The sequence below is a fragment of the Macrobrachium rosenbergii genome, chromosome 42 (assembly GCF_040412425.1).
Source record: "Macrobrachium rosenbergii isolate ZJJX-2024 chromosome 42, ASM4041242v1, whole genome shotgun sequence".
Lineage (NCBI taxonomy): Eukaryota > Metazoa > Arthropoda > Malacostraca > Decapoda > Palaemonidae > Macrobrachium > Macrobrachium rosenbergii.
In genome coordinates, this window is record NC_089782.1 from 6,204,857 (window position 1) to 6,231,579 (window position 26,723).

Below are 26,723 nucleotides of genomic sequence, written 5' to 3' on the forward strand. Positions count from 1 at the left end.
AGTTTCCATTTAAGTTTTCTGCACAATTTCGTTACCTGACTCTCTCTAATCATCCAATCATCAAACGTACCAAATTGAAGCCCTGTTGCCTCAGTAGTTTTTATTTTATTTAAGGTTAAAATTACCCATGTTTGTGCGTCTGGCAGCATTATACGGGCCAACAACAGAGGCCACCACTGGGTCATAGTTGAAAGTTTCATGGGCCCCAGCTGAGAGTTTCATGGGCGTGGCTGAGAATTTCTTACGGTATTATACTCTGTACATAAAACTCGATTATGCCGAAGAAACTTTGACACATATTTGACTTGTTTTTGTGTGAAAACTGCTGGTTACTTGACTTCAGAGTTGTCTTTATGTTTTGTAAGTTAACTAGAAGAGGGTCTTTTTGCAAAGTTTGGAGAAATGGCAATGTTACAGTACGCGTCTTGCTAAATGTTGCAGTGGTAGACCTTGTCATTCCACATGGCATCCAGTATCTATAACTCCCTTTATCTTTTATCTAAAGTCTTGAGCGCATGTTGACAAAATGTTTGAATGCTTGTGCTGGAGATAATCAAATGTTCCCTAGTTTGGTGTTTGCAAAGGCCTGGGTGTTTGTAATACATTTCCTTGAATTTTCAGTGTTGTATAGAATTCCACAGATTCTGGTCATGGAGTTTGTATGATTAGTCTTGACTTTAGTGCTGGTTTTAATTTTCTATAAAAGAAAACTATTGAGATATCTTTGTCTGTCCATGCACACTTTTCCTGTCCACCCTGAGATCCTAAAAACTACTGAGGCTAGAGGTCCGCAAATTGGTGATTTGATCATCCACTCTCAAATCATCAAACTTACCAAATTGCAGCCCTCTAGCCTCAATAGTTTTTATTTAAGGGAAAAATTAGCCATGATCTTGCATCTGCCACCCCTGTAGGTGCCAATAACACAGGCCACCACTAGGCTGCGGCTGAGAGTTTCATGGGTTGTGGCTAAGAGTTTCATACAGCATTATAATCTGTACAGAAAACTCGATGGTTCCGTACGAATTTTGGCTACCTATTTATTTGTTTTTGTGTGAAAACGTCTGGTTACTTTGCTTGAAAGTTGTCAGTTTTAGGCTGAAGAAGTTCTTTTTGCACAATTTGGAGAATTGGTACAGTACGTCTCTGGCTAAATTTCGCATTTGCAGATCTAGTCATTCCACATAACATCCAGTTTTTATAACCCCTATTATCTAAAGTCTTGAACACCTGTTGACAGAATGTTTGAATGCTTGTGCTAGAAGTAATCAGTGTTCCCTAGTTTGCCGTTTGACATTTGCAAAGGCCTGGGTGTTTGTAATACATTTCTTTGAATTTCCAGTGATATATACAGTAGATTTCCACAGATTCTTGTCATGTAGTTTGTGTGATTATTGGTGACTATTGCTGCTTTAATTTCCTGTAAAAAAAATCTATTGAGATGGCTATTTGTCTGTCCATCTACACTGTATCTGTCCGCCCTCCGACCTTAAAAACTGCTGAGGCTAGATGACTGCAAATTGATGATTTGGTCATCCACCCTCCAGTCATCAAACATACCAAGTTGCAGCCCTCTAGCTCCAGTAGTTTTTATTTAAGGTTAAAGTTATCGATGGTCGTGTGTCTAGCACCGATATGGGTGTCAACAACACAGTCCAATACTGGACCGTGGCTGAAAGTTTTGTTGGCCATGGCTGAGAGTTTCATACAGCATTATACTCTGTACAGAGACTCGATTGCGACGAAAAAAACTTTGGCCCATGTTGTACTTGTTTTTGTGTGAAAACTGCTGGTTACTTGCCTTTAAAGTTCTCAGTTATATTTTGTAAGTTTGCTAGAAGAGGTTCTTTTTGCACAATTTGGAGAATTGACAGTGTTACAGTACGTATCATCCTAAATGTCGCAGTGGCAGATCTTGTCATGCCACATAGCATCCAGTTTCTATAACTTCCTTAGTATATAAAGTTTTGAACGCCTATTGATAAAAAATTTGAACGCTTGTGCTGGAGGTAATCAGATGTTCCCTAGTTTGCCATTTGGCATTTGCAGAGGTTTGGGTGTTTGTAATGCATTTCTTTGAATTTTCAGTGTTGTATAGAATTCCACAGTTTCTGGTCATGGAATTTGTGTGATTATTGTTGACTTTATGCTGCTTTTACTTTTCTGTAAAAGAAAACTATTGAGATGTCTATTTGTGTGTCCATCCACACTTTTCCTGTCCACCCTATGATACTAAAATCTACTGAGGCTAGTTGGCTGCAAATTGGTGATTTGATGATGCACCCTCAAATCATTAAACTTACCAAATTGCAGCCTCCAGTTCTCTGTAGTTTTTAGCTAAGGTTAAAGTTAGCCATGATCTTGTGTTTGGCACCGCTCTAGGTGCTAACAACACATACCACCACTGGGCCGCAGCTGAGAGCTTCATAGGTCGTGGCTGAGAGTTTCTTACGTCATTATACACGATTGCTCCATAGAAATTTTGGCTCGTTATTTACTTGTTTTTGTGTTAAAACCTCTGGTTACTTTGCTTCAAAGTTGTCAGTTATATTTTGTAAGTTAGCAAGAAGTGGTTCTTTTTGCACAGTTTGGAAAATTGGCAATGTTACTGTACTTCTCTGGCTAAATTTCGCATTCGCAGATCTAGTCATTCCACATAGTATTCAGTTTTTATAACCCTTTTTATATAAAGTCTTGAACGTCTATTGACAGATTGTTTGAATGGTTGTGGTGGAAGCAATCAGTGTTCCCTAGTTTGAAGTTTGGCATTTGCAAAGGCCTTGGTGTTTGCAATGCATTTCATGGAATTTTCAATGATATATAGAGTTCCCCAGATTCTTGTCATGGAGTTTGCATGATTAATCTTGACTGTCTTGCTGCTTTAATTTTCTGTAAAAGAAACCTATTGAGATGGCTATTTGTCCATCCATCTTCACTTTCTGTCCACCCTCAAACCTTAAAAGCTACTGAGGCTAGAGGGCTGCAAATTGGTGATTTGATCATCGACCCTGCAATCATCAAACATCCCAAATTGTAGCTCTCTAGCCTCAGTAGTTTTTTTTAAAGGTTAAAGTTATCGATGGTCGTGTGTCTGGCACCGATACAGGTTTCAAGAACACAGTCCAATTCTAGACCGTGGCTGAAAGTTTCATGGGCCTTGGCTGATAGTTTCATACAGCATTATACTCTGTATAGAAGACTCTATTGCGACGAAAAAAATCTTTGGCGCATATTGTACTTGTTTTTGTGTGAAAACTGCTGGTTACTTGGCTTTAAAGTTGTGAGTTTTATTTTGTAAGTTAGCTAGAAGAGGTTCTTTTTGCACAATTTGGAGTATTGGCAATGTTACAGTACACGTCTCTTGATAAATGTCGTAGTGGCAGGTCTTGTCATGACACATAGCATCTAGTTTCTATAACTCCCCTATCATCTAAATTCTTGAATGTCTATTGACAAAATGTTTGAATGCTTGTGCTGGAGTTAATGAAATGTTCCCTACTTTGCCATTTGGCATTTGGAAGGGCTTGGGTGTTTGTAATGCATTTCTTTGAATTTTCAGTGTTATATAGAATTCCACAGATTCTGGTCATGGAGTTTTTATGATTAGTCTTGACTTTAGTGCTGCTTTTAATTTTCTGTAAAAGAAAACTATTGAGATGTCTATCTATGTGTCCATACACATTTTTCCTGTCCACCCTGAGATCCTAAAAACTACTAAGGCTAGAGGGCTGGAAATTGGTGATTTGATGATGCACCCTCAAATCATCAAACTTACCAAATTGAAACCCTTTATTTACCAAATTGCAGCCCTCTATTCTTATTAGTTTTTATTTAAGGTTAAAGTTAATTATGATCTTGGGTGTGGCACCCCTGTTGTTGCCAAGAACACAGACCACCACTAGGCTGCGGCTGAGAGTTTCAGAGGTCATGGCTGAGAGTTTCATGCTGTATTATACTACGTACAGAAAACTCGATCGATTGTTCCATGGAAATTTTGGGTCATTATTTGTTTTTGTGTGAAAATCTCTGGTTAATTTGCTTCAATTTTGTGAGTTATATTTTGTAAGTTAGGTTGAAGTTTTTTTGCACGATTTGGAGAATTGGCAATGTTACAGTACGTCTCTTGATAATGTCGCTGTGGCAGATCTTGTCATGCCACATTGCATCCAGTTTATATAACCCCTATTATCTAAAGTTTTGAACGTCTGTTGACAGAATGTTTGAATGCTTGTGCTGGAGGTAATCAATGTTCCGTATTTTGCCGTGTGACATTTGCAAAGGCGTGGATGTTCGTAATGCCTTTCGTGGAATTTCCAGTGGAATGTAGAAATGCACAGATTCTTGTCATGGAGTTTGTATGATTAGTTTTGACTATATTGCTGCTTTAAATTTCTGTAAAAGAAATCAACTGAGATGGCTACTTGTCTGTCCATCTGCTCTGTTTCTGTCCGCCCTCCAAACTATGCAAATTGGTGATATAGTCATCCACCTTCCCTTCATCAAACGTACCAAAATGCAGCCCTCCAGCTCCAGTAGTTTTTAAGGTCAAAGTTATCGGTGGTCTTGTGTCTGGCACCTATATAGGTGTCAACAACACAGTCCAATTATGGACCGTAGCTGAAAGTTTCGTGGGCCTTGGCTGAGAGTTTCAAACAGCATTATAAGATGTACAGAAGACTCGATTGCGACGAAAAAATCTTTGGCGCATATTGTACTTGTTTTTGTGTGAAAACTGCTGGTTACTTGGCTTCAAAGTTGTCAGTTATATTTTGTAAGTTAGCTAGAAGAGGTTTTTTTTGCAGAATTTGGAGAATTGGCAATGTTACAGTACGTCTCTTGCTAAATGTCGCAGTGGCAGATCTTGTCATGACACACAGCATCCATTTTATGAAACTTCCTTAGTATGTAAAGTTTTGAACGCCTATTGATAAAATGTTTGAACGCTTGTGCTGGAGGTAACGAAATCATCCTTAGTTTGTCGTTTGGCATTTGCAAAGGCCTTGGTGTTTGTAATGCATTTCATGGGATTTCCAGTGATATATAGAATTGCACAGATTATTGTCATGGAGTTTGTATGATTAATCTTGACTTTATTGTTTCTATAATTTTCTGTAAAATAAAGCTATTGAGATGGCGATTTGTCCATCCATCTGTATTTTTTCTGTCCACCCTCAGATCTTAAAAGCTACTGAGGCTAGAGGGCTGCAAATTGGTGATTTGATCATCCACCCTCCAATCATCAAAGCTCCCAAATTGTAGCTCTCTAGCCTCAGTAGTTTTTATTTAAGGTTAAAGTTAGCGATGGTCGTGTGTCTGGCACCGATATAGGTGTCAACAACACAGTCCAATTCTAGACCGTGGCTGAAAGTTTCGTGGGCCATGGCTGAGAGTTTCTACAGCATTATACCCTGTACAGAAGACTCGATTGCGACGAAAAAAACTTTGGCACGTATTTTCCTTGTTTTTGTGTGAAAACTGCTGGATATTTGGCTTTAAAAATGTCAGATATATTTTGTAAGTTAGCTAGAAGAGGTTTTGTACAATTTGAAGAATTGGCAATGTTACAGTATACGTCTCTTGATAAATGTCGCAGTGGCAGATGTTGTCATGAAACATAGCATCCGGTTTCTGTAACTCCCCTATCATCTAAATTTTTGAATGTCTATTGACAAAATGTTTGAATGCTTTTGCTGGAGGTAAACAGATATTTCCTAGTTTGCCATTTGGCATTTGCAAAGGCTTGGGTGTTTGCAATGCATTTCTTTGAATTTTCAGTGTTGTATAGACTTCCACAGATTTTGGTCATGGAGTTTTTATGATTAGTCTTGACTTTAGTGCTGCTTTTAATTTTCTGTAAAAGAAAACTATTGAGATGTCTATTTGTCTGTCCATGCACACTTTTCCTGTCCACCCTGAGAACCTAAAAACTACTGAGGCTAGAGGGCTGGAAATTGGTGATTTGTTGATGCACCCTCAAATCATTAAACTAACCAAATTGAAGCCCTTTATTCACCAAATTGCAGCCCTCTATTCTTATTAGTTTTTATTTAAGGTTAAAGTTAACTATGATCTTGGGTGTGGCACCCCTGTTGTTGCCAAGAACACAGACCACCACTAGGCTGCGGCTAAGAGTTTCATAGGTTGTGGCTGAGAGTTTCATACAGTATTATACTGTGTACAGAAAACTCGATCGATTGATCCCTAGAAATTTTGGCTCATTATTTACTTGTTTTTGTGTGAAAATCCCTGGTTATTTTGCTTCAAAGTTGTCAGTTATATTTTGTACGTTAGGTTGAAGAAGTTCTTTTTGCACAATTTGGAGAATTGGCAATGTTACAGTACGTCTCTTGGTAAATGTCGCTGTGGCAGATCTTGTCATACCACATTGCATCCAGTTTATATAACCCCCATTAACTAAAGTCTTGAACGCCTGGTAACAGAATGTTTGAATGCTTGTGCTGGAGGTAATCAATGTTCCGTATTTTGCCGTTTGACATTTGCAAGGGCGTGGATGTTTGTAATGCCTTTCGTGGAATTTCCTGTGGAATATAGAAATGCACAGATTCTTGTCATGGAGTTTGTAAGATTAGTTTTGTCTATATTGCTGCTTTAATTTTCTGTAAAGTAAATAAATTGAGATGGCTATTTGTCTGTTTATCTGCACTGTTTCTGTCTGTCCTCAGATGTTAAAAGCTCCTAAGGCTAGAGGGCTGCAAATTGGTGATTTGATCATCCACCCTCCAATCATCAAAGATATCAGATTGCATCCTTGTAGCCCCAGTAGTTTTTATTTAAGGTTAAAGTTGTGGATGGTCGTGTGTCTGGCACCTATATAGGTGTCAACAACACAATCCAGTTGTGGACTGTAGCTGAAAATTTCGTGAGCCTTGGCCGAGAGTTTCTCACTGAATTATACTCTGTACAGAAAACTCGATTCCGACGAAAAAAACTTTGGTGCATATTTTACTTGTTTTTGTGTGAAGACTGCTGGTTACTTGGCTTCAGAGTTGTCAGTTATATTTTGTAAGTTAGTTAGAAGAGGTTCTTATTTTAGAATTTGAAGAATTGGCAATGTTACAGTATGTCTCTTGCTAAATGTTGCAGTGGCCCATCTTGTCATGCCACATGTAGTTTCTATAACCCCTGTTATCTAAAAGTCTTGAATGCATATTGATAAAAAATTTGAATGCTTATGCTGGAGGTAGTGAAATGTTCCATAGTTTGCCATTTGGCATTTGCAAAGTCCTTGGTGTTTGTAATGCATTTCTTGGAATTTTCAGTGATATATAGATTTCACAGATTCTGGTCATGGAATTTGTATGATTAGTCTTGAATTTAGTGCTGCTTTCAATTTTCTGTAAAAGAAAACTATTGAGCTGTCTATTTGTCTGTCCATGCACACTTTTCCTGTCCACCCTGAGATCCTAAAAACTACTGAGGCTAGAGGGCTGGAAATTGGTGATTTGACCATCCACCTTCAAATCATCAGACTTACCAAACTGCAGCCCTCTAGCCTCAGTAGTTTTTATTTAAGTATAAGTTACTGGCCATGATCTTGTGTCTGGCACCCCTGTAGGTGCCAAAAACAAACGCAACCACTAGTTCGTAGATTGTTTCATACAGTATTATACTCTGTACATAAAAGTCGATTACTTGGTAGAAATTTTGGCTCATTATTTACTTGTTTTTGTGTGTAAACGTCTGGTTACTTTGCTTCAAAGTTGTCAGTTATATTTTGTAAGTTAGGTTGAAGAAGTTTTTTTTGCACAATTTGGAGAACTGGCAATGTTACAGTACGTCTCTTGATAAATGTCGCTGTGGCAGATCTTGTCATGCCACATTGCAGCTAGTTTATATAACCCCTATTATGTAAAGTCTTGAACACCTGTTGGCAGAATGTTTGAATGCTTGTGTTGGAGGTAATCAATATTCCCTATTTCGCTGTTTGACATTTGCAAAGGCGTGGATGTTCATAATGCCTTTCGTGGAATTTCCAGAGGAATATAGAATTGCACAGATTCTTGTCTTGGAGTTTGTATGATTAGTTTTGACGATATTGCTGCTTTAATTTTCTTTAAAGTAAATAAATTGAGATGGCTATTTGTCTGTTCATCTGCACTTTTTCTGTCCGTCCTCAGATTTAAAAATTACTGAGGGCTTAGGGGGCTGCAAGTTTGTGATTTGATCATCCACCCTCCAATCATCAAAGATATCAAATTGCAGCCCTGTAGCCTCAGTAGTTTTTATTTAAGGTTAAAGTTATCGGTGGTCGTGTGTCTGGCACCTATATAGGTGTCAACAACACAGTCCAATTGTTATAGCTGAAAGTTTCGTGAGCCTTGGCTGAGAGTTTCTTCTGCATTATACTCTGTACAGAAAACTCGATTTGACGAAAAAAACTTTGGCGCACATTTTACTTGTTTTTGTGTGAGAACTGCTGGCTACTTGGCTTCAGAGTTGTCACTTATATTTTGTAAGTTAGCTAGAAGAGGTTCTTAATTTAGAATTTGGAGAATTGGCAATGTTACAATTATGTCTCTTGCTAAATGTTGCAGTGGCCCATCTTGTCATGCCTCATGTAGTTTCTATAACTCCCCTATTATCTAAAGTCTTGAACACGTATTGAGAAAAAATTTGAATGCAAATGCTGGAGGTAGTGAAATGTTCCGTAGTTTGCCGTTTTGCATTTGCGAAGACCTTGGTGTTCGTAATGCATTTCGTGGAATTTCCAGTGATTTATAGATTTCCACAGATTATGGTCATGGAGTTTGTATGATTAGTCTTGAATTTAGTGCTGCTTTTAATTTTCTGTAAAAGAAAATTAAAAGCAGCACTAAATTCTGTAAAAGAAAACTATTGAGATGTCTATTTGTCTGTCCATGCACACTTTTCCTGTCCACCCTGAGATCCTAAAAACTACGGAGGCTAGAGGGCTGGAAATTGGTGATTTGACCATCCACCTTCAAGTTATCAGACTTGCCAAATTGCAGCCCTCTAGCCTCAGTAGTTTTTATTTAAGTATAAGTTACTGGCCATGATCTACCTTCTGGCACCCCTGTAGGAGCCAAAAACAAACGCAACCACTAGTCCGTAGCTTAGAGTTTCATACAGTATTATACTCTGTACATAAAAGACGATTACTCGGAAGAAACTTTGGCTCATTATTTACTTGTTTTTGTGTGAAAATGTCTGGTTACTTTGTTTCAAAGTTGTCAGTTATATTTTGTAAGTTATGTTGAAGAAGTTCTTTTTGGATAATTTGGAGAATTGGTAATGTTTCAGTACGCGTTTGGCTAAATTTCACATTCGCAGGTCTATTCATTCCATGTAGCCTCCAGTTTTTATAACCCCTATTATTTAAAGTTTTGAATGCCTGTTGACAGAATGTTTGAATGCTTGTGCTGGAAGTAATCAATGTTCTCTAGTTTGCTGTTTGGTATTTCCAATGACCTTGGTGTTTGTAATTTATTTCGTGGAATTTCCAGTGATATAGATTTCCACAGATTCTTGTCATGGAGTTTGTATGATTAGTGTTGACTTTATTGCTGCTTTAATTTCAGTTAAAAGAAATCAATTGAGGTGGCTATTTGTCTCTCCATCTGCACTCTTTCTGTCCGCCCTCAGATCTTGAAAACTACCGAAGCTTTGGGGGCTGCAAATTGGTGATTTAGTCGTCCACCCTTCAATCATCAAACGCACCAAAATGAAGCCCTCTAGCTTCAGTAGTTTTTAAGGTTAAAGTTATCGATGGTCGTGTGTCTGGCACCGATATAGGTGTCAACAACACAGTCCAATTGTGGACCGTAGCTGAAAGTTTCATGGGCCTTGGCTGAGTGTTTCATACAGCATTATACTATGTACAGAAGACTCGATTGTGACGAAAAAATCTTTGGCGCATATTGTACTTGTTTTTGTGTGAAAACTGCTAGTTACTTGGCTTCAGAGTTGTCAGTTATATTTTGTAAGTTAGCTGGAAGAGGTTCTTTTTGCACAATTTGGAGAATTGGCAATGTTAGAGCACGTCTCTTAATAAATGTCGCAGTGGCAGATCTTGTCATGCCACATAGCATCCATTTTCTAAAACTTCCTTAGTATGTAAAGTTTTGAACGCCTATTTGAACGCTTGTGCTGGAGGTAACGAAATGTTCCCTAGTTTGCCATAAGGTATTTGCAAAGTCCTTGTTGTTTGTAAATTATTTCTTTGAATTTTCAGTGTTGTGTAGAATTCCACAGATTCTGGTCATGGAGTTTGTATGATTAATCTTGAGTTTAGTGCTGCTTTTAATTTTCTGTAAAAGAAAACTATTTAGATGTCTATTTGTGTGTCCATGCACACTTTTCCTGTCCACCCTGAGATCCTAAAAATTACTGAGGCTAGAGGGCTGGAAATTGGTGAATTTATCATGCACCCTCGAATCATCAAATTACCAAATTGCAGCCCTCTATTCTCAGTAGTTTTTAGCTAAGGTTAAAGTTAGCCATGATCTTGTGTCTGGCACCACTCTAGGTGCTAAAAACACATGCCACCACTGGGCTGCAGCTGAGAGTTTCATGGGCCGTGGCTGAGAGTTTCTTACAGCATTATACTCTGCACAGAAAACTCGATTGCTCCGTAGAAATTTTGGCTCTATTTACTTGTTTTTGTGTTAAAACCTCTGGTTACTTTGCCTCAGAGTTGTCAGTGATATTTTGTAAGTTAGGCTGAAGAAGTTCTTTTTGCATAGTTTGGATAATTGGAAATGTTACTGAACGTCTCTAGCTAAATTCTTCATTCGCAAATCTAGTCGTTCCACATAGTATTCAGTTTTTATAACCCTTGTCATCTAAAGGCTTGAACGTCTATTGACAGATTGTTTGAATGGTTATGGTGGAAGCAATCAATGTTCCCTAGTTTGAAGTTTGGCATTTGCAAAGGCCTTGGTGTTTTTAATGCATTTCATGGGATTTCTAGTGATATATAGAATTGCACAGATTCTTGTCATAGAGTTTGTATGATTAATCTTGACTTTATTGCTGCTTTTAACTATCTATAAAAGAAAGGTATTGAGATGCTATTTGTCCATCCATCTGCACTTTTTCTGTCCACCCTCATATCTTAAAAGCAACTGAGGCTAGAGGGCTGCAAATTGGTGATTTGATCATCGACCCTCCAATCATCAAACATCCCAAATTGCAGCTCTCTAGCCTCAGTAGTTTTTATTTAAGGTTAAAGTTATCGATGGTCGTATGTCTGGCATCGATAAAGGTGTCAACAACATAGTCCAATTCTAGACCGTGGCTGAAAGTTTCGTGGGCCATGGCTGAGAGTTTCATACAGCATTATACTCTGTACAGAAGACTGAATTGCGACGAAAAAAACTTTGGCGCCTATTTTACTTGTTTTTGTGTGAAAACTGCAGGTTACTTGGCTTTAAAAATGTCAGATATATTTTGTAAGTTAGCTAGAAGAGGTTCTTTTTGTACAATTTGGAGAATTGGCAATGTTACAGTATACGTTTCTTGATAAATGTCGCAGTGGCAGATGTTGTCATGACACATAGCATCCAGTTTCTATAACTCCCCTATCATCTAAATTTTTGAATGTCTATTGACAAAATGTTTGAATGCTTTTGCTGGAGGCAAACAGATGTTTCCTAGTTTGCCATTTGGCATTTGCAAAGGTTTGGGTGTTTGTAATGCATTTCTTTGAATTTTCAGTGTTGTATAGACTTCCACAGATTTTGGTCATAGAGTTTTTATGATTAGTCTTGACTTTAATGCTACTTTTAATTTTCTGTAAAAGAAAACTATTGAGATGTCTATTTTTCTGTCCATGCACACTTTTCCTGTCCACCCTGAGAACCTAAAAACTACCGAGGCTAGAGGGCTGGAAATTGGTGATTTGTTGATGCACCCTCAAATCATTAAACTAACCAAATTGAAGCCCTTTATTAACCAAATTGCATCCTTCTATTCTTAGTTTTTATTTAAGGTTAAAGTTAACTGATGATCTTGGGTGTGGCACCCCTGTTGTTGCAAAGAACACAGGCCACCACTAGGCTGCGGCTAAGAGTTTCATAGGTTGTGGCTGAGAGTTTCATACAGTATTATACTGTGTACAGAAAACTCGATCTATTGCTCCCTAGAAATTTTGGCTCCTTATTTACTTGTGTTTGTGTGAAAATCTCTGGTTATTTTGCTTCAGAGTTGTCAATTATATTTTGTAAGTTAGGGTGAAGAAGTTCTTTTTGCACAATTTGGAGAATTGGCAGTGTTACAGTACGTCTCTTGATAAATGTCGCTGTGGCAGATCTTGTCATGCCACATTGCAGCCAGTTTATATAACCCTTATTATCTAAAGTCTTGAACGCCTGTTTACAGAATGTTTGAATGCTTGTGCTGGAGGCAATCAATGTTCCGTATTTTGCCGTTTGACCTTTGCAAAGGAGTGGATGTTCGTAATGCATTTCGTTGAATTTCCAGTGGAATATAGAAATGCACAGATTCTTGTCATGGAGTTTGTATGATTAGTTATGACTATATTGCTTTTTTAATTTTCTCTAAAAGAAATCAATTTAGATGGCTATTTGTCTGTCCATCTGCACTGTTTCTGTCCGCCCTCAGATCATAAAAACTACCGAAGCTGGGGGGCTGCAAATTGGTGATATAGTCATCCACCTTCCCTTCATCAAACGTACCAAAATGCAGCCTTCTAGCTCCAGTAGTTTTTAAGGTTAGTTATCGATGGTCGTGTGTCTGGCACCGATATAGGTGTCAACAACACAGTCCAATTGTGGACCGTGGCTGGAAGTTTCGTGGGCCTTGGCTAAGAGTTTTATGCAGCATTATACTATGTACAGAAGACTCGATTGCGACGAAAAAATCTTTGGCGCATATTGTACTTGTTTTTGTGTGAAAACTGCTGGTTACTTGGCTTCAAAGTTGTCAGTTATATTTTGTAAGTTAGGTAGAAGAGGTTCTTTTTGTACAATTTGGAGAATTGGTAATGTTAGAGTGCGTCTCTTGCTAATGTCGCAGTGGCAGATCCTGTCATGCCACATAGCATCCAGTTTCTATAACTTCCTTAGTATGTAAAGTTTTGGATGCCTATTAAAAAAATGTTTGAACGCAGGTGCTGGAGGTAACGAAATGTTCCCTAGTTTGCCATTTGGCATTTGCAAATCCCTGGGTGTTTTTAATGCATTTCTTTGAATTTTCAGTGTTGTATAGAATTCCACAGATTCTGGTCATGGAGTTTGTATGATTAGTCTTGACTTTAGTGCTGTTTTTAACTATCTACAAAAGAAAGCTATTGAGATGGCTATCTGTCCATCCATCTGCACTTTTTCTTTCCACCCTCAAACCTTAAAAACTACTGAGGCTTGAGGGCTGCAAATTGGTGATTGATCATCCACTCTCCAATCATCAAAGATCCCAAATTGTAGCTCTCTAGCCTCAGTAGTTTTTATTTAAGGTTAAAGTTAGCGATGGTCGTGTGTCTGGCACCGATATAGGTGTCAACAACACAGTCCAATTGTGGACTATGGCTCGTGACTGAGAGTTTCTCACAGCATTATACTCTGCACACGAAACTCGATTGTTCCGTAGAAATTTTGGCTCATTATATACTTGTTTGTGTGTTAAAACCTCTGGTTACTTTGTTTCAGAGTTGTCAGTGATATTTTGTAAGTTAGGCTGAAGAGGTTTTTGCACAGTTTGGAAATGGCAGTGTTACTGTACGTCTCTGGCTAAATTCGCATCCGGCAAATCTAGTAATTCCACATGGTATTTTTTATAACCCTTGTTATCTAAAGTCATGAACGTCTGTTGACAGAATGTTTGTTAATCAATGTTCGTTAGTTTGCCGTTTGGCAAAGCCTTGGTGTGTGTAATGCATTTCATGGTATTTCCAGTGATATATAGAATTGCACAGATTCTTGTCATGGAGTTTGTTGATTCATCTTGACTTTATTGTTCTATAATTTTCTGTAAAATAAAGGTATTGAGATGGGTATTCGTCCATCCATCTGCATTTTTTCTGTCCACCCTCAGATTTTAGCTACTGAGGCTAGAGGGCTGCAAATTGGTGATTTGATCATCCACCCTCCATCATCAAAGATCCCAAACAGCTCTCTAGCCTCAGTAGTTTTTTTTAAGGTTAAAGTTATCGATGGTCGTGTGCCTGGCACCTGATGTAGGTGTCAACAACACAGTCAATTGTGGACCGTGGCTGAAAGTTTCGTGGGCCTTGGCTGAGTGTCTCAAACAGCATTATACGATGTCAGAAAACTCGATTTGACGAAAAAATCTTTGGCGCATATTGTACTTGTTTTTGTTTGAAAAACTGCTGGTTACTTGGCTTCAAAGTTATCAGTTATAAAGTTAGCTAGAGAGGTTTTTTTGCACAGTTTGTGGCAATGTTTGACGTCTCTTGATAAATGTTTGCAGATCTTGTCATGCCACATTGCATCCATCAATATAACCCCCTAGTATCTAAAGTTTGAAATGCCTGTTGACAGAATTTTTGAATGCTTGTGCTGGAGGTAATCAATGTTCCGTATTTTGCTGTTTGACATTTGCAAAGGTGTGGATGTTCGCAATGAGTTTCGTGGAATTTCCAGTGGAATGTAGAAATGCACAGATTCTTGTCATGAAGTTTGTATGATTAGTTTTGTCTATATTGCTGCTTTGAAAATCTGTAAAAGAAATCCATTGAGATGGCTATTTGTCCCTCCATCTGCACTGTTTCTGTCTGCCCTCAGATCATAAAAACTACCGAAGCTAGGGGGCTGCAAATTGGTGTTTTAGTCATCCACCCTCCATTCATCAAACGTACCAAAATGCAGCGCTCTAGCTCCAGTAGTTTTTAAGGTCAAAGTTATCGATGGTCGTGTGTCAGGCACCTATATAGGTGTCAACAACACAGTCCAATTGTGGACTGTAGCTGAAAGTTTCGTGGCCCTTGGCTGAGTGTTTCTTACAGCATTATATGATGTACAGAAGACTCGATTGCGACGAAAAAATCTTTGGCGCATATTGTTACTGTTTTTGTGTGAAAACTGCTGGTTACTTGGCTTCAAAGTTGTCAGTTATATTTTGTAAGTTAGCTAGGAGAGGTTTTTTTTGCACAATTTGGAGAATTGGCAGTGTTACAGTACGTCTCTTGCTAAATGTCGCAGTGGCAGATCTTGTCATGCCACATAGCATCCATTTTTTAAAACTTCCTAGTATGTAAAGTTTTGAACGCCTATTTATAAAATGTTTGAATGCTTGTGCTGGAGGTAACGAAATGTTCCATAGTTTGCCATTTGGCATTTGCAAAGTCCTGGGTGTTTGTAAATTATTTCTTTGAATTTTCAGTGTTGTGTAGAATTTCACAGATTCTGGTCATGGAGTTTGTATGATTAGTCTTGACTTTAGTGCTGCTTTTAATTTTCTGTAAAAGAAAACTATTGAGATGTCTATTTGTCTGTCCATGCACACTTTTCCTGTCCACCCTGAGATCCTAAAAACTACTGAGGCTAGAGGGCTGGAAATTCGTGATTTGATCATGCACCCTCAAATCATCAAACTTTCCAAATTGTAGCCCTCTATTCTCAGTAGTTTTTAGCTAAGGTTAAAGTTAGCCATGATCTTGTGTCTGGCACCACTCAAGGTGCTAACAACACATGCCACAACTGGGCTGCAGCTGAGAGTTTCAAGGGTTGTGACTGAGAGTTTCTCACAGCATTATACTCTGCACTCGAAACTCGATTGTTCCGTAGAAATTTTGGCTCATTATATACTTGTTTGTGTGTTAAAACCTCTGGTTACTTTGTTTCAGAGTTGTCAGTGATATTTTGTAAGTTAGTCTGAAGAGGTTTTTGCACAGTTTGGAGAATTGGCAGTGTTACTGTACGTCTCTGGCTAAATTCCGCATCCGCAAACCTAGTCATTGCACATGGTATTCAGTTTTTATAACCCTTGTTATCTAAAGTCATGAACGTCTGTTGACAGAATGTTTGAATGCTTGTCCTGGAGGTAATCAATGTCCCTTAGTTTGCCGTTTGGCATTTGCAAAGGACTTGGTGTTTGTAATGCATTTCATGGGATTTCCAGTGATATATAGAATTGCACAGATTCTTGTCATGGAATTTGTATGATTAATCTTGACTTTATTGTAGCTATAATTTTCTGTAAAATAAAGGTATTGAGATGGGTATTTGTCCATCTATCTGCATTTTTTCTGTCCACCCTCAGATCTTAAAAGCTACTGAGGCTAGAGGGCTGCAAATTGGTGATTTGATCATCCACCCTCCAATCATCAAAGATCCCAAATTGTAGCTCTCTAGCCTCAGTAGTTTTTATTTAAGGTTAAAGTTATCGATGGTCGTGTGTCTGGCACCGATATAGGTGTCAACAACACAGTCCAATTGTGGACCGTGGCTGAAAGTTTCGTGGGCCTTGGCTGAGTGTCTCAAACAGCATTATACGATGTACAGAAGACTCGATTGCGACGAAAAAATCTTTGGCGCATATTGTACTTGCTTTTGTGTGAAGCATATCTTAGTTTAACCAGACCACTGAGCTGATTAACAGCTCTCTTAGGACTGGCCGAAGGATTAGATTTACTCTTTCGTGGCTAAGAACCAATTTGTTACCTAGCAACGGGACCTACAGCTTATTGTGGAATCCGAACCTCATTATAGCGAGAAATGAATTTCTATCACCAGAAACAAATTCCTCTTGTTCTTCACTGGCCGGTCAAAACTGCTGGTTACTTGACTTCAAAGTTGTCAGTTATATTTTGTAAGTTAGCTAGAAGAGGTTCTTTTTGCACAATTTGGAGAATTGGCAATGTTACAGTACGTCTCTTGCTAAATGTCGTAGTGGCAGATCTTGTCATGCCACAGAGCATCCAGTTTCTAAAACTTCCTTAGTATGTAAAGTTTTGAACGCCTATTTATAAAATGTTTGAACGCTTGTGCTGGAGGCAACGAAATGTTCCATAGTTTGCCATTTGGCATTTGCAAAGTCCTTGTTGTTTGTAAATTATTTCTTTGAATTTTCAGTGTTGTGTAGAATTTCTCAGATTCTGGTCATGGAGTTTGTATGATTAGTCTTGACTTTAGTGCTGCTTTTAATTTTCTGTAAAAGAAAACTATTGAGATGTCTGTTTGTCTGTCCATGCACATTTTCCTGTCCACCCTGAGATTCTAAAAACTACTGAGGATAGATGGCTGGAAATTGGTGATTTGATCATGCACCCTCAAATCATCAAATTTTCCAAATTGTAGCCCTCTATTCTCAGTAGCTTTTAGCTAAGGTTAAAGTTAGCCATGATCTTGTGTCTGGCACCACTCTAGGTGCTAACAACACATGCCACCACTGGGCTGCAGCTGAGAGTTTCATGGGTCGTGACTGAGAGTTTCTTACAGCATTATACTCTGCACACAAAACTCGATTGTTCCTTAGAAAATTTGGCTCATTATTTACTTGTTTTTGTGTTAAAACCTCTGGTTACTTTGCTTCAGAGTTGTCAGTGATATTTTGTAAGTTAGGCTGAAGAGGTTTTTGCACAGTACGTCTCTGGCTAAATTCTTCATTCGCAAATCCAGTCATTCCACATAGTATTCAGTTTGTATAACCTTTGTTATCTAAAGTCTTGAACGTCTGTTGACAGAATGTTTGAATGCTTATCCTGGAGGTAATCACTGTCCGTTATTTTTCCGTTTGGCATTTGCAAAGGCCTTGGTGTTTGTAATGCATTTCATGGGATTTCCAGTGATATATAGAATTGCACAGATTCTTGTCATGGAGTTTGTATGATTAATCTTGACTTTATTGTTGCTATAATTTTCTGTAAAATAAAGGTATTGAGATGGGTATTTGTCCATCCATCTGCATTTTTTCTGTCCACCCTCAGATCTCAAAGGCTACTGAGGCTAGAGGGCTGCAAATTGGTGATTTGATCATCCACCCTCCAATCATCAAAGATCCCAAATTGTAGCTCTCTAGCCTCAGTAGTTTTTATTTAAGGTTAAAGTTATCGATGGTCGTGTGTCTGGCACCGATAAAGGTGTCAACAACACAGTCCAATTCTAGACCGTGGCTGAAAGTTTCGTGGGCCATGGCTGAGAGTTTCATACAGCATTATACGATGTACAGAAGACTCGATTGCGACGAAAAAAACTTTGGCGCGTATTTTACTTGTTTTTGTGTGAAAACTGCAGGTTACTTGGCTTTAAAAATGTCAGATATATTTTGTAAGTTAGCTAGAAGAGGTTCTTTTTGTACAATTTGGAGAATTGGCAATGTTACAGTATACGTCTCTTGATAAATGTCGCAGTGGCAGATCTTGTCATGCCACATAGCATCCAGTTTCTATAACTCCCCTATCATCTAAATTTTTGAATGTCTATTGACAAAATGTTTGAATGCTTTTGCTGGAGGTAAACAGATGTTTCCTAGTTTGCCATTTGGCATTTGGAAGGGCTTGGGTGTTTGTAATGCATTTCTTTGAATTTTCAGTGTTGTATAGACTTCCACAGATTTTGGTCATGGAGTTTTTATGATTAGTCTTGACTTTAGTGCTGCTTTTAATTTTCTGTAAAAGAAAACTATTGAGATGTCTATTTGTCTGTCCATGCACACTTTTCCTGTCCACCCTGTGAACCTAAAAACTACTGAGGCTAGAGGGCTGGAAATTGAAGCCCTCTATTCTTAGTAGTTTTTATTTAAGGTTAAAGTTAACTATGATCTTGGGTGTGGCACCCCTGTTGTTGCCAAGAACACAGGCCACCACTAGGCTGCGGCTAAGAGTTTCATAGGTTTTGGCTGAGAGTTTCATACAGTATTATACTGTGTACAGAAAACTCGATCCATTGCTCCATAGAAATTTTGACTCATTATTTACTTGTTTTTGTGTGAAAATCTCTGGTTATTTTGCTTCAAAGTTGTGAGTTATATTTTGTAAGTTAGGTTGAAGAAGTTCTTTTTGCACAATTTGGAGAATTGGCAATGTTACAATACGTCTCTTGATAAATGTCGCTGTGGCAGATCTTGTCATGCCACATTGCATCCAGTTTATATAACCGCTATTATCTAAATTCTTGAATGCCTATTGACAAAAAGTTTGAATGCTTGTGTTGGAGGTAATCAATGTTCCGTATTTTGCTGTTTGACATTTGCAAAGGCGTGGATGTTCATAATGCCTTTCGTGGAATTTCCAGTGGAATATAGAAATGCACAGATTCTTGTCATGGAGTTTGTATGATTAGTTTTAACTATTTTGCTGCTTTAATTTTCTGTAAAGTAAATCAATTCAGATGGCTATTTGTCTGTTCATCTGAACTTTTTCTGTCTGTCCTCAGATGTTAAAAGCTCCTAAGGCTAGAGCGCTGCAAATTGGTGATTTGATCATCCACCCTCTAATCATCAAAGATACCAGATTGCAGCCCTGTAGCCTCAGCAGTTTTTATTTAAGGTTAAAGTTATCGATGGTCGTGTGTTTGGCACCTATATAGGTGTCAACAACACAATCCAATTGTGGACCGTGGCTGAAAGTTTCTTGGGCCTTGGCTGAGAGTTTCTTACTGCATTATACTCTGTACAACAAACTCAATTGGGACGAAAAAAACTTTGATGCACATTTTACTTGTTTTTGTGTGAAAACTGCTGGTTACTTGGCTTCAGAGTTGTCAGTTATGTTTTGTATGTTAGCTAGAAGAGGTTCTTATATTAGAATTTGGAGAATTAGCAATGTTACATTATGTCTCTTACTAAATGTTGCAGTGGGCCATCTTGTCATGCCACATGTAGTATCTCTAACTCCCCTATTATCTAAAGTCTTGAATGCGTATTGAGAAAAAATTTGAATGCTTATGCTGGAGGTAGTGAAATGTTCCGTAGTTTGCCGTTTGGCATTTGCAAAGGCCTTGGTGTTTGTAATGCATTTCGTGGAATTTCCAGTGATATATAGATTTCCACAGATTCTGGTCATGGAGTTTGTATGATTAGTCTTGAATTTAGTGCTGCTTTTAATTTCCTGTAAAATAAAACTATTGAGATGTCTATTTTTCTGTCCATGCACACTTTTCCTGTCCACCCTGAGATCCTAAAAACTACTGAGGCTAGAGGGCTGGAAATTGGTGATTTGACCATCCACCTTCAAATCATCAGACTTACCAAATTGCAGCCCTCTAGCCTCAGTAGTTTTTATTTAAGTATAAGTTGCTGGCCATGATCTACCGTCTGGCACCTACAAAAACAAACGCAACCAGTAGTCTGTAGAATAGAGTTTCATACAGTATTATGCTCTATACATAAACGTCGATTACTCGGTAGAAATTTTGGCTCATTATTTACTTGTTTTTGTGTGAAAACGTCTGGTTACTTTGTTTCAAAGTTGTCAGTTATATTTTGTAAGACAGGTTGAAGAAGTTCTTTTTGCACAATTTGGAGAATTGGCAGTGTTTCAGTACGTGTTTGGCGAAATTTCACATTCGCAGATCTAGTCATTTGATATAGCCTCCAGTTTTTATAACCCCTATTATCTAAAGTTTTGAATGCCTGTTGACAGAATGTTTGAATGCTTGTGGTGGAAGTAATCAATGTTCCCTAGTTTGCTGTTTGGTATTTGCTATGGCCTTGGTGTTTGTAATTTATTTCGTGGAATTTCCAGTGATATATAGATTTCCACAGTTTCTTGTCATGGAGTTTGTATGATTAGTGTTGACTTTATTGCTGCTTTAATTTCCGTTAAAAGAAATCAGTTGAGATGGCTATTTGTGTCTCCATCTGCACTGTTTCTGTCCGCCCTCAGATCTTAAAAACTACCGAAGCTAGGGGGCTGCAAATTGGTGATTTAGTCATCCACCCTCCTTTCATGAAACGTACCAAAATGCAGCCCTCTAGCGCCAGTAGTTTTTAAGGTTAAAGTTATCGATGGTCGTGTGTCTGGCACCGATATAGGTGTCAACAACACAGTCCAATTGTGGACCGTGGCTGAAAGTTTCGTGGGTCTTAGCTGAGTGTTTCATACAGCATTATACTATGTACAGAAGACTCGATTGCGACGAAAAAATCTTTGGCGCATATTGTACTTGTTTTTGTGTGAAAAAGTTCTCGGTTATATTTTGCAAGTTAGGTTGAAGAGGTTTTTTCTGCACAATTTGGAGAATTGGTAGTGGTACAGTAAGTCTCTTGCTAAATGTCGCAATGGCAGATCTTGTCACGCCACATAGCATCCATTTTTTAAAACTTCCTTAGTATGTAAAGTTTTGAACGCCTATTGATAAAATGTTTGAACGCTTGTGCTGGAGGTAACGAAAGGTTCCCTAGTTTGACTTTTGGCATTTGCATAGGCCTGGGTGTTTGTAAATTATTTCTTTGAATTTTCAGTGTTGTATAGAATTCCACAGATTCTGGTCATGGAGTTTGTATGATTAGCCTTGACTTTAGTGCTGCTTTTAATTTTCTGTAAAAGAAAACTATTTAGGTGTCTATTTGTCTGTCCATGCACACTTTTCCTGTCCACCCTGAGATCCTAAAAACTACTGAGCCTAGAGGGCTGGAAATTGTTGATTTGATGATGCACCCTCAAATCACTAAACTTACCAAATTGCAGCCCTCTAGCCTTAGTAGTTTTTATTTAAGTATAAGATACTGGGCATGATCTACCCTCTGACTCCCCTGTAGGTGAAAAAAACACACGGCCGTAGCTTAGAGTTTCATACAGTATTGTACTCTGTACATAAAAGTCGACTTCTCGGAAGAATTTTTGGCTCAATATTTATTTGTTTGTGTGTGAAAACGTCTAGTTTTTTTTTTGTTTCAAAGTTTGGTTGAATAAGTTCTTTTTGCACAATTTGGAGAATTGCACAGATTATTTGTAGTACGTCTCTGGCTAAATTTCGCTAAAATAAAATTGAGATGATTTGGATCTTTTCATCCACCCCAGATCTTAATCATCAAACATAGCAAACTGCAGCCCTCTAGCCCCAGTAGTTTTTAAGGTTAAAGTTATCGATGGTCGTGTGTCTGGCACCGATACAGGTGTCAACAACACAGTCCAGTTTTGGACCGTTGCTAAAGGTTTCGTGGGACTTAGCTGAAAGTTTCATACAGTATTATACTATATACAGAAAACTCGATTGCGACGAAAAAAACATTAGCGCATATTGTACTTGTTTTTGTGTGTAAACTGCTGGTTACTTGGCTTCAAAGTTGTCAGTTATATTTTTGCAATTTAACTAGAAGAGGTTCTTTCTGCACAATTTGGAGAATTGGTAGTGTTACAGTACGTCTCTTGCTAAATGTCGCAATGGCAGATCTTGTGATGCCACATAACATCCAGTTTCTATAACTCCCTTATTATCTAAAGACTTGAATGCCTATTGACGAAATGTTTGAATGCTTGTGCTGGAGGTAATGAAATGTTCCCTAGTTTGCCATTTGACATTTGCAAACGCCTTGGTGTTTGTAATGCATTTCTTTGAATTTTCAGTGTTGTATAAAATTCCACAGATTCTGGTCATGGAGTTTGTATGATTAGTCTTGAATCTAGTGCTGCTTTAAATTTTCTGAAAAAGAAAACTATCGAGATATCTATTTGTCTGTCGATGCACACTTTTCCTGTCCACCCTGAGATCCTAAAAACTACTGAGGCTAGAGGGCTGCAAATTGTTGATTTGATCATCCACCCTCAAATCCCCAAAGTTACGAAATTGCAGCTCTGTAGGCTCAGCAGATTTTATTTAAGGTTAACGTTAGCCATGATCTTGCATCTGTCACCCCTGTAGGTGCCAAAAACACAACCACTAGGCCGTAGCTTAGAGTTTCATACAGTATTGTACTCTCTACATAAAAGTCGATTGCTCCTTAGAAATTTTGGCTCATTATTTACTTGTTTTTTTTTGTGAAAACGTCTGGTTACTTTGTTTCAGAGTTGTCATTTATATTTTGTAAGTTAGGTTTAAGACGTTCTTATTGCACAATTTGAGAATTGGCAATGTTACAGTACGTATCTGGCTAAATTTCGCATTCGCATATCTAGTCATTCCACGTTGCATCCTGTTTTTATAACCCCTATTATCTAAAGTCTTGAACGCCTGTTGACAGAATGTTTGAATGCTTGTGCTGGAGGTAATCAGTGTTCCCTAGTTTGCTATTTGGCATTTGGAAAGGCCTTGGTGTTTGTGATGCATTTCGTGGAATTTCCAGTGAAATATAGAACTCCACAGATTCTTATGATGGAGTTAGTATGATTAGGGTTGACTTTATTGGTGTTTTAATTTTCTGTAAAAGAAATCAATTGAGATGGCTATTTGTCTTTCCATCTGCACTTTTCTCTCTGCCCTCAGATCTGAAAATCTACTGAGGCTAGAGGTTTGCAATTTGGTGATTTAGTCATCCACCCTCCAGTCATCAAACATACCAAATTGCAGCCCTCTAGCCTCAGTAGTTTTTATTTAAGGTTAATGTTATCGATGGTTGTGTGTTTTTCACCGAATTGGGTGTTAACTACACAGTCCAATTCTGAACCGTGGCTGAAAGTTTCATACGTCATTATACTATGTGCAGGAAACTTCATTGCGACGAAAAAAAGTTTGGCACTGCGACGAAAAAAAGTTTGGCGCATATTGTACTTGTTTTTTGTGTGAAAACTGCTGGTTACTGGGCTTCAAAGTTGTCAGTTATATTTTGTAAGTTAGCTAGAAGAGGTTCTTTTTACACAGTTTGGAGAATTGGCAATGTTACGTTACGTGTCTTTCTAAATGACGCAGTGGCAGATCTTGTCATGCGACATAGTATCCAGTTTCTATAACCCCCCTATTATCTTAAGTCTTGAACGCCTATTGGCAAAATGTTTGAATGTATGTGCTGGAGGTAATGTAATGTTCCTTAGTTTGCCATTTGGCATTTGCAAAGACGTGGTTGTTTGTACTGTATTTCTTTGAATTTTCAGTGTTGTATAGAATTCCACAGATTCTGGTCATGGAGTTTGTATGATTAGTCTTGACTTTAGTGCTGATTTTACTTTTCTGTAAAAGAAAACTATTGAGATGTCTATTTTTCTGTCCATGCACACTTTTTCTGTCCACCCTGAGATACTGACAACAACTGAGGCTAGAGGGCTGCAGACTGGTGATTTGACCATCCACCATCAAATCATCAAATTTACCAAATTGCAGCCCTGTAGCCTCATCAGATTTTCTTTAAGGTTAAGGTTGGCCATGATCTTGCGTCTGGTACCCCTGTAGGTGACAACAGCATGGGCCCTAGTAGGCCGCAGGTGAGAGTTTCATCGGTCTGGGCAGAGAGTTTCATACAGCATCATACTCTGTACAGAAAACTTGATTGCTCCTTAGAAATTTTGGCTCATTATTTACTTGTATTCGTGTGAAAACCTCTGGTTACTTTGCTTCAAAGTTGTCAGTTATATTTTGTAAGTTAGGTTGAAGAAGTTCATATTGCACAATTTGGAGAATTGGCATTGTTACAGTACGTCTCTGGCTAAATTTCTTATTCGCAGATCTAGTCATTCCACACAGTAGCCAGTTTTTATAACCCTTATTATCTAAAGTCTTGTTCGCCTTTTGACAATGTTTTAATGTTTGTGCTGGAGACGCCTTACACGTCTCGAACTGTCGGCCTAAACTGCTCACGTCTGTTCACTGCTGGGAGAAAGGGAGCTGGGGATTTGGCACGATACATAGACACGTGCTACCGGGGTCTAAGCGATGTCAGGCAGGGCAGCCGATCGAGGCTACGGCCTACCCCAGTGCCAAATCAAAGTCCTTCAAAAGAAGGCATCGTGCTTACCCCATATGTAAAATGGGAAAAAGCACATTAAAACGAAGAAGAAGAAGTTTTAATGTTTGTGCTGGAGGTAATCAGTGTTCCCTAGTTTGCCATTTGGCATTTGCAAAGTTCTGAGTGTTTGAAATGCATTTCGTGGAATTTCCAGTGAAATATAGAATTCCACAGATTCTTATGATGGAGTTAGTATGATTAGGGTTGACTTTATTGGTGCTTTAATTTTCTGTAAAAGAAATCAATTGAGATGGCTATTTGTCTTTCCATCTGCACTTTTCTCTCTGCCCTCAGATCTGAAAAACTACTGAGGCTAGAGGTTTGCAATTTGGTGATTTAGTCATCCACCCTCCAATCATCAAACATACCAGATTGCAGCCCTCTAGTTTCAGTAGTTTTTATTTAAGGTTAAAGCTACCGATGGTCGTGTGTCTTGCACCGGCATTTAGGTGTCAACAACACAGTCCAATTCTGGACCGTAGCTGAAAGTTTTGTGGTCCATGGCTGCGAGTTTTATACAGTATTATACTCTGTACCGAAAACTCGATTGCGACAAAAAATACTTTGGCTCATATTTTTTTTTGTGTGTGAAAACTGCTGGTCACTTGGCTTCACAGTTGCCAGTCATATTTTGTAAGTTAGCTAGAAGTTCTTTTTGTACAATTTGGAGAATTGGCAATGTTATAGTACGTCTCTTGCTAAATGTCGCAGTGGCAGATCTTGTCATGCCACATAGCATCCAGTTTCTGTAACTCCCCTATTACCTAAAGTCTTGAACGCCTATTGGTAAAATGTTTGAATGCTTGTGCTGGAGGCAATGAAATGTTCCCCAGTTTACCATTTGGCATTTGCAAATCCCTGGGTGTTTGTAATGCATTTCTTTGAATTTTCATTGTTGTATAGACTTCCACAGATTCTGGTCATGGAGTTTGTATGATTAGTCTTGAGTTTAGTGCTGCTTTTGGTTTTCTGTAAGAGAAAATTATTGAGAGCCCATTTGCCTGTCCATACACACTTTTTCTGTCCGCCCTCAAATCTTAAAAACTACTGAGGCTAGAGGGCTGGAAATTGGTGATTGTTTTAACCCTCTTTATACTCACCAAACATACCAAATTGCAGTCTACCCTTATTAGCTTTTATTTTATTAAAGGTAAAATTAGCCATGATCGGCCATCTGGCACCACTATATTTGCCAACAACACAGGCAACCACCAGGCTGTGGCTGAGAATTTTATATGTCATGGCTGAGAGTTTCGAACAGCATTATACTATGTATGGAAAACTCGATTTCGCCGAAGACACTTTGGCCCATTTTTGTGTTGTTTGTTGTTCTGACTAGAAGACCCTTCTTTTCAATCCTAGACAGATGGAGTTCTGGGCATTGTTTTAGTTTTCTGTAAAAGAAAATTATTGTGACGGCTTTGTCTGTCTGTCCTCACTCTTTCTGTCGGCCCTCAGATCTTAAAAACCACTGAGGCTCGAGGACTGCATATTGTTGATTTGGTCGTCCACCCTCACGACCCGATCATGAAACATACCATGTTGCAGCCCTCTTGCGTCAGTAGTTTTTATTTTATTCAGGGCTAAATTTAGCAATAATCTTGCCTCTGGCAATGATCTAGGACAGACCACCACCGAGCATATATATATAGAAATATATATATATATATATATATATATATATATATATTATGTATATATATATATATATATTATATATATATATATATATATATATATATATATATATATATTATGTATTATGTATTATGTATTATATATATATATATATATATATATATATATATATATATATATATATATATATATATATATATATATATATGTATATATATATATATATATATATATATACATATATTATATATATTTATATATATGTATATATGTATATAATGTAATATACATTCATAAGTATATGTATATAC

At 38.0% G+C, this 26,723-nt stretch overlaps 1 protein-coding gene across 1 annotated transcript in view; it reads right to left on the bottom strand.

Moving 5' to 3' along the window:
• The window catches only part of LOC136827722 (uncharacterized), a 149,604-nt gene that overhangs the window by 94,650 nt on the left and 28,231 nt on the right, over positions 1-26,723 (bottom strand). The window contains 1 exon segment of the mRNA XM_067085185.1: positions 2,304-2,469. Coding sequence (XP_066941286.1) covers positions 2,304-2,469 — 166 coding nt within the window.